Source organism: Dermochelys coriacea, chromosome 2 (genome assembly GCF_009764565.3).
Source record: "Dermochelys coriacea isolate rDerCor1 chromosome 2, rDerCor1.pri.v4, whole genome shotgun sequence".
NCBI classification, from domain to species: domain Eukaryota; kingdom Metazoa; phylum Chordata; order Testudines; family Dermochelyidae; genus Dermochelys; species Dermochelys coriacea.
Window position 1 is genome coordinate 100,495,609 of NC_050069.1, and position 9,013 is coordinate 100,504,621.

At 47.9% G+C, this 9,013-nt stretch overlaps 1 protein-coding gene across 1 annotated transcript; it reads right to left on the reverse strand.

Moving 5' to 3' along the window:
• Positions 1–254: 254 nt before the first annotated feature.
• Positions 255–6,636, reverse strand: CBLN2 (cerebellin 2 precursor). Its single transcript, XM_038388234.2, has 4 exons — positions 5,924–6,636; positions 4,385–4,893; positions 1,679–1,798; positions 255–1,371 (listed from the first exon to the last, which is right to left on the reverse strand). Exons 2-4 carry the CDS (start codon positions 4,751–4,753, stop codon positions 1,174–1,176), a joined length of 687 nt encoding a protein of 228 aa, XP_038244162.1. The 5' UTR covers positions 4,754–4,893; positions 5,924–6,636; the 3' UTR covers positions 255–1,173.
• Positions 6,637–9,013: the final 2,377 nt, after the last annotated feature.

Genomic DNA, 9,013 nt, shown 5'->3' on the forward strand with positions numbered 1-9,013 from the left:
TGATTCTATATAAACCTTCAACCAGTTTCACAGCCTCAGGCCTCTGACATCCTACTCCCATATGCTGTCAAAAATACTAGTTGTAACTGATGATATACTTGATCCTAGTGGGGGAAAACAGGGATCTTATTTTATTTAACTTGGAGTGGAAAGAGTTTGGTCTGTCATCTTTTGTGCTCCCACAAACTGTACTCAAGCATTAATGAACACGTATAATAAATACGTATCAGATAAAAGCACCAAAATACACTCAGTAATACAAAGAAATAATATATTTTAGGGTGTGGTCAGATAAGATATTCAAAGCCTCTACTGTTGCTTCTAGAAATGTCAGGATAATTCAGAAATGTCAGTTTCTTTACGGATTTGAGGTTATAACTCAAGGATCACATAGTTCCCTCTCTAAATGCATTTGTAAAGATCATTTGAAAAGTGCAGATAGAATTGTTCATTGGTTAGTTTTACTTGAAGCTACAAAGTATATATGTGCTTTGTTTTGACTTATCGATCAATCTAGCTTACAATTTTTAGCACAAAAAATCAGAAAACAAAAATAAGTTGTTGATGAAAAATATGAACAACACAAAACAAAATAGGTTCCAATCGTGCAAATTTTGCTTCACTGGATAAAGCACTTCTTGACACAATAATATCCAGAATTCCCCCTCCCCCAGAAAATACAGGACTGAGACTGAAGCCATTTTTTTCTTTTTTTTTTCTTAAGGCTATACAACACAAAGAAAAATCATTGAAAGAACACTTCATCAGATGGTGGATTCTTCTGGCTCTGGAGTGAGCCTTTGACAAGTGATTGTGTGGTCCGAGTTACTTGTCTCATCAGGACAACAACAACAACAGAAAGAAAGAAAAAAAGTCAATGATCCCAACAATAAAATCCGAAATTGACTTTACAATCACAGGTACAAATTGCTCAGGTCGATAATTTCATTTCTCCTAAAGATCACTGTCGTCTAAAACTAATTAGAGGCGCAGGTTTCCCGAGGAATTGTCAATATTCAAAGCAAATATTGGAGTTTAGAAGGTTATCATTCTTCTACCATGACAGTCTCACTGCATTGTTGGAAATATTATCATGTTCTGCCAAGTTCAGGGTGTCATTAAAGACTCAATCCTTGTTCTAGCTCAGGAATCTGGCTCCTATTTGGTCTTTCTTTATAGTGGAAAGACTAAGAAGCCAGAAAAGGTTGAGTATTTCCACCCTCCCATGAGGTTACCCCTTTCCAGTTTGAGATGCACTTTGTCTTCTCTCTCCATGTGGAGCAAGACTCCATTGCTGGCTGCTTCTCTGGTGACATCTTGATCCCCTGCAAAAGCTGAAATCACTGGATAGCCGTTTTGCATTAAACTTACCTAAAATGCAAAGAGACAGAATCTGAGTTTTCTCAATATTAAGTAATTTTTGTTTATGCACTTCATTAACCTTTCACACTCAAAAGCAACAGGTTTGAGTTAATATAAAAGTAATCAATGATTATTCTTATTTCATTCCATCATTTTATACAGCAGACAAAATGTTCACTTTAATAAACAGTAAATGTATAAATTCTTCACTTTTTGTGTTTTTTATATACCAACTAGTGTTTATAGGTCCAAATTTTAAAGCAAACAGAGTACAGGAATGAAGAATCTTCTATGGAGTGTTTAAATTACTACCCACCTGGATAGTTTGTCTGTTATAGACCTTGACCACGTGGAAACTGAAACTATAAATCCCTTTTCTTGGTGCTACAAATATACTGGAAGCAAGATCAAAATGGTTGCCAATATTAACTAATACCTGGAAAGCAAACAAAACCAAACAATTAAATGCCAAAAAAAATCTGCATCAGCTCCATGACCCACATAAAGCCTATTGGAAATGGTAATTGCAATACGATTAAACTATACTGCAGGGGGAAGGAGTCAATTTCCAAGGCATTTAAGAAGTATTGTAGTTCATAAAGTGATTTATTAACATAGTGATGAACCCAGTCCCTGTTAAACTGAGTGAAAAACCACACCCTCAGTAAAGTAAAGGAGGGGAAGACATATTACCACTGACAGACAAAGAGAAAGGAATAGTAACTCAAGTAAATGTGGAATGGATTTTTATATGGCACTTTTGGAACTAATTATTCCCTACGTTTAATGTGTTAAACAAATACATAACAAAATAGGACTTAAACATGTTGCAGCTGAGTGGAGGGATGGAGGAATTATATATCATTTCTGCCAATTCACTCCTCTCTTTCTCTTCCTCTGGAGGGTTGGTACCAATTATAACCGACTTGAATAAATAAGTGGGATGCATTATATCCACAGGAAGAAGCTCTGGCCATCTCAGAACCTGGAGTAAGGAATAGTGAAGACTGTTGCAAGGGAGTGCACTCGTACATTTAGAATGAGGTAAGGTGACCTTCTACGCCAAGTGAATCAGCCAAACCATTTTACCAAGCGGAAAGGGGCAGGAGAGAATCTATGGGAAGAAACTGTTTGGGGTTTGTTACTGTGTGTCCCCCCCCCCATCCCCAGAACTCTTCCAATTTGCCATATTTACAATTAAGAGGAAATCACATTCACAAAATACCAACATCTACACAGTCATTGCAAGAGAGTCCCATTCCTGCTTCCATTAAAGTTAATGATGAAACTTGTATTGAAGTCAATGGGATCAAGATCAGGCCCCCAATTCTTCTGCCCAATCTCCTCTCTCAGAAATCTACCTACAAACTGTTTGGGTGTTTTAACTGGGCACGGATAAAACCCACACTGTATAGTGAATGTGCCCATGTTTCATTATCTATAACTAGGCAAGTAGTAAAATTCAGTCTTTCCAAATTCAGTTGAGAAAAGCTGTTTAAAAAACAATAAAACTCAGGCATATTAGACAACCCAAAGCAAAACATAACTGTGAAACTGGCTGAATGTTTCAAAAGGGGTTTCCGAATGTCTTTCTTGTTCTTCATCCCCACCCTGGCTCTATCCACTCTCTCTCAATATTCTATGGATTACCATTCCCTGAGCTCAAGATAAGAGAGGCACTAAAAGGAGGAAAGAGGGGAAAAAATGATCAGAGTCCTATTAAGTCCTTCCTTCCTTTCTTCCCATTTCCCTTTATTTCTCAACCTACTGCTCAGATGACTGGTGATCCCAGTCCAGAATGTTTTGTATTTGAGGGGTTGAGATGATGAAGGGGAGAAGGAAGAAGGGTCTAGCCAGTAGCCATATCACACATCAGTTCTCTCCCTTTTCAGTATTTTCTATCAGACTGTTAGATTTACAGGCTGCAATCCTTGTTTTACCTTTCTCCCCCCCCCCCCCGAACTGAAATTATGGATAAAATTAAAAAGCAACACTCCTAAAAAAAAATCAAAATCTTAACCCCCACCATTTGCCCTAATGAACTAAAGAAAAAAATGAACGCCACCAGGAAAAAGAAAATAGCTTCATTACTGTGGAAAAATGGAGATGAAGTTACATGAACAAACTGATGATAGCCAAACATATACAATAAACGATGTACAGAAATCTCTCTCTGATAATCAAAGGGCATGGTCGAGACTCCTTAGTTAAACTGTAACTGGTTAAGATTTCGAGAGAGAGAGGGGTTTTTTGCGGGGGTGTGTGTGTGTGGTTTTGTTTAAGATACTAACGAGTTCTAGATCCATATGCAACCGAATAAAGAAAGTTGCAGATGTTCAACACCGGTCGTTAATCAGAACACGCAACAATTCCAGTGGCAGCATTGAAAATCGGGAAATCCTGCGAAAGGGCAGGGGGGAGCCACACAGGAAAAGACACGAGGGAAACAGAATGAGCTCCGGGTGCCTTCTGAGACCGCATCACCATTCCGCACTGCATAGCAATCGTGCAAAATTACCCCCACTCCTTCGCTACGCATCGCTTGGCTACTCTGACAACACAGGCCAGGAAACACCCTTCACCCAAGGCAGAGGCGGTAACTCTGCCAAATACACTCGGAATCGGCAGATTCCCTGACTCGCCGGGAGCACGGGGGTTGCTGCCCTGAACGCCCGGCGCGCCCTCGCCCCCTTTAACTCCCATCAGCAAAGATTTGCTGGGAGCTTTGGGATCCTTGCCTGGAAGGCGCCATAGACATGCGAAGCGGAAGCCTCCATTATGGAGCAGGAATAATGCAAATGCAAACTCTTCCTCGGGAGGATGAAGTTGCTCAGCCGGGGGGTGCTGTCTGCAAACTCCATGCAGTGGCTGGGATGCGGGCGAGGGGACCACAGCAGGGGCGTGCGTGTGTGTGTGGGGGGGGGGGGGGAGTCAGTGGGGAGCGTCCGGGCGGCTAGCGATGGCGGGGCGCAGGTGCAGCAGCCCCAGGGGAGGGGGCAGGCTACAGCAGGAGCTGGCTGACCTGGTCGAAGTAGATGGTCATGGTGCGGTTGCTCATCTCCGACGGCTCGTGGTTGGTGCTCCGGGTGGCCGAGAAGGCCACCTTGGCGCTGCCCGAGCGCACCGAGATCCCCAAGGAGGAGGTGATGGCGCCGTCCGCCGAGGGGCTGGAGTCGCAGACCACCAGGCACTTGCCCTCCAGCACGATGGGCTCCGTGTCGTTCTGCGCACGCACCGGGCAGCCGGCGGGCAGCAGCAGCAGCAGCAGGGCCAGCGCCGCCGCCAGGCAGTAGCAGCAGCCCGCGGGCTCCGGCAGCGCCCCCCGCCGCCCGAGCCCCGGCATCTTCGGCAGGGGCCAGCGGCTGCTCCCGCTCCGGCTAGGCGCCGGCATCAGGGCGCAAGGGGGGGGGGGGGCTGCGCCTGTTTCCTCCCCTGCTCTCTCTCCGGGGCAGCTGGCTGGGGGACGAGATCCGAGTCCCCCTCCTCCGGGCAGGGCAGCGAGGCGTCCTCACAGGGCGGGCGGCGCACAGCCTGGCAACGGCAAAGAGAGCAATCAGCCCCCGCTCCGGGGAGAACAGGGACCCGCACACACCGCACTAGCCCCCCGGCGAGCCCCGCCCCGCCCCGCCCCGCCCCGCCCGGCGAGCGCGCCCCCACCTCCCTCCCGTGCAGGGTGTCACTAAGGGGGCACAACCGATCCAGGAGCTGCCTAAGTGCCATGCCAGATGCCTCCCCCACCCCGCCTCGGGAGGCGGGTGCTGCCATGGTCCCCCCGCCGTTTGAGATGGGAAGGTAAAGCGCACGGGTAGTTGGATTTCTTTATGTTTGGCTCACGCCCCTCGAAAGCAAGGCCGCTCAGCCCTAGCGACAGATTCCCCAACTCGCCTTTAATCCCCCTTGCGGAAGGCGGGCGTTGAAGCCACCCACTGAAGCGCCCCCAGCCGGACTTTGGGTCGCAGCCGCGGGGGGCGCGATCGACGCAGGTTCCCCCGCCCCGTCTCGCAGAGCGCCGGGCGCCCGAGCAGCCTCACCGCCAAGGCGCTCTGCGCCCCTTCGGCCGCCTCGCTAGTGTCAGCCACGGGGATAGACTTCACAAGCATCAAGGCACAACGCAAGCAAAGCAACCCCCCTTCGTACTGCGAAGCCAGGCGCTGGGTATATGCCCGACATTGCTGAGCTCTCTTCCCAAGCCCGCGTTTGCGGCAACCTCTTTCTTCTGAATTAGGGGAGACTTTGGGCACGGGCGCCAATTCCTACTTTTAATCGATTCCACGGGCCAGCTGAGCTGCGAGCCGGAGGGTGCCCCTTTGAAATGTACCGGCTCATTCAACTCTCGGGAGGGGAAAGAAAGACTAAGAAATCCCCCCCCTCCCCCCCGCAGGAAACCAAAGGGCATCTCGATTCTTTCGGAGAAGTTGCATCTCAGTTCCCCTCCCTCTTCAACACGAATTAAAAGCGCACTGAGGTTGCCCCCTCTCCCGAGACTCTACCCCGTGCCCGCCTCCCCATGGCCGATGCGTATTTTAAGCGGACCGGCTAGCGTCGGGATGGTGTTGGTTACCTGGTAGGTCCATGATGGGAGCGCCGGGCTGGCTAGGTAGCTGTCCGCGAAGTTGCATTGCTTAGAGACAATGAGCTGAGATGGTGCTGGCAGAAAGAAAAGGGAGCAGGGCTCGCCTCATTCTCTCCCGCCCATTGCCAGCACCCCCCCCCCTCCCTCCCTCCCTCCCTCTGCCTCTTGCACACGCACACGGACACCCGTCCCTGCCTCACACGCCGGGCATAGGGGCTGGAGAGCACGCCGGTAAGACACCCCACCCTCGCGGGCTCACACTTCCCAGCCCTGCCCGGGGTAGATCGTCCTAGCTGGAGGGTCCTGCAAGGGTCAGAGCGGCCGGCTAACGCGCGGAGCCACCCCCCCCCCTCCCTCCCTCCCCGAGGGGAAACCACAAAACGGGAGAAACTCTCCCCCAGGAGACACCAGCTGCACGCGTTGAAAGGCGCGCCCCGGAGGCAGACGGGGGCGCCCCGAGGATTCCTTGTTCGCTTTTAGAGCCCGCGCCCCGGGTCAGCGGCAAGTGCAAGATGCGGGGGCAGCCCCCAGCGTGAAATCCATGCCTAGCGCATATCACACGGCGGAGAGAGCACTGCAGCTTCAGCCTTGGGCGCAGCCTAAAGGAGGGCGAGCCCCTCCCCCCCCCCGTCTCTGTCCCTTTAAAGCCCGCTCTTCGCTTAGGCTCTAGCTCCTCATTTATTCCAGCGCTTCTTCCTGCGCCCTGGCATCCCAGGGACACTCTCACACACACGCACCCCGTGCAGCTGGCCCTGGAAACAGGCTGCCCCGCAGGCCAACCGCGGTTGCAGAGCGCCACCTAGCGTCGCCTTGGCGATGGGATGCGTTCCTCTGGGTATCAGGAGGGGAGGGGGGGTCTTCTGCGTTAGAAAGAGCAGCCGCAGCTCGGGAATTCGGGGGATGGGGGGCGGGAGAGAGAAAAACAGGGCAGAGCTCTAACCCTTCAACTAAGTTTTCTCCTCCCCTTTTCCCCTCAGTGCGATCTGGGGGGCTTGCAGAGCCCTACTGCTTTACAGAGCCAACACAATCTCCCCCCTGTAGTTTCCACTCAGTGCATCCGATGAAGCGAACTGTAGCTCAGGAAAGCTTATGCTCAAATAAATGTGTTAGTCTCTAAGGTGCCACAAGTCCTCCTTTTCTTTTTGCGGATACAGACTAACACGGCTGCTACTCTGAAAACTGCCGTGATGATGTGTGTTACACTCAAAGTTAGCATCAGTGATTACTGGCTGCAAAATGAAAAGGAGGACTTGTGGCACCCTAGAGACTAACACATTTATTTGAGCATAAGCTTTCATGAGCTACAGCTCACTTCATCGGATGCATTCAGTAGAAAATACAGTGGGGAAATTTATATACACAGAGAACATGAAACAATGGGTATTGCCATACACACTGTAACCAGAGTGATCACTTAAGGTGAGCTATTACCAGCAGGAGAGAGGGGAAAAAAACCTTTTGTAGTGATAATCAAAGTGGGCCATTTCCAGCAGTTGAAAAGAAAGTCTGAGGAATGGGGGGCGGGGGGAAAAGAGGTTAAACAAGGGGAAATAGCTTTACTTTGTATAATGACCCATCCATTCCCAGTCTCTATTCAAGCCTAAATTAATTGTATCCAGTTTGCAAATTAATTCCAATTCAGCAGTCTCTTGTTGGAGTCTGTTTTTGAAGTTTTTTTGTTCAAGTATTGCCACTTTTAGGTCTGTAATCAAGTGACCAGAGAGATTGAAATGTTCTCCAACTGGTTTTTGAATGTTATAGTTCTTGACGTCTGATTTGTGTCCATTTATTCCTTTACATAGAGACTGTCCAGTTTGACCAATGTACAAGGCAGAGGGGCATTGCTGGCATATGATGGTATATATCACATTGGTAGATGTGCAGGTGAATGAGCCTTTGATGGCGTGGCTGATGTGATTAGGCCCATTTCAGTGCTGCTGCTAAGTGGTTGTGGCTGAAAATAGATAGAGCAAAGGAAAGCTTTAAAGATGAACCCTCTTGCTAAAGCAACATTTAAAAATACTTTGAAAAAAATTGTATTTTTTGACATTTTTCTAAGATCCCACTACTCAGATTTCAGCATAGGAAAATAAAATATCAGAAAACTTTACATAAGTCACTAATAACTGATGACTGTCTAATGCTCCCCAGTAGGGCAAAATTTACAGTTATATATCAGTGGCAACATTTTCTCAGAAATGAATGGGAAGTAAGTATTCAGCTTCAATATTCTGATTTAACCACATGTAGGGAGCTTTTATGGGTGTCTATGTGATGACTTGCATCCAGAAATTAATTGTGCCCTAAAAATCACAGCTAAGCAATGTGCCAGGAATTCCAAACATATAGATTATTATCATAAAGGAACATTTAATTTCAGAAGCAGCATAAAATTATGTTATTGGATAGTTGTCCTCTTGTGGGTGGGGGCAATGAAACTAGGAAGCTGAAAATATACAGCATTAGCAAATATCAGAAACCCAAAGCAAGGGCCAGATTGTGGCCTTAAAGTATTATCCAACGTTGTAGGAGAGTGTGGGAAAGGCCACGCCACTGAAATTCTTACAGGAATGCCCTCCTAAATCACCCCTACCCACCACATGTTGGCCTAGTTCTGGCGGGCAGCTAGTATGTATATAGTGATAGTGCCTCGGGCCCATCATAGACCAGAACTTCCTTGTACACTGTACAAACACAGAACCAAAAGACAATCTCTGTTCCAAGGACTTCACAATCTATGTTGATTACTTCCTAAATTGAGGATCAGCTCCACGTCACTGTCCTTGCAACTCCCCGCCCCCCCGCTCCTGCAGCCATCCATGGCATGTGGGCAGAGACTCCTGATGCCCTCTTTTTTCCACTGTAGCTGTCCTTGTGTGGGTGCACAATCTGACCTGTGATTTCTAGCTGAATTCCCTCATTTTTAAAATAGTTAATAATAATACCTAGCTCTTACATAGCACTTTTAATCAGTAGATTTCAAAATGCTTTACAAAGCAGGTCAGTACCATTAACCATCTCTAGTTATAACATCACCAGTAGATGCTCTCCCAGCATCAAAGTGAATGAAGAATAGGA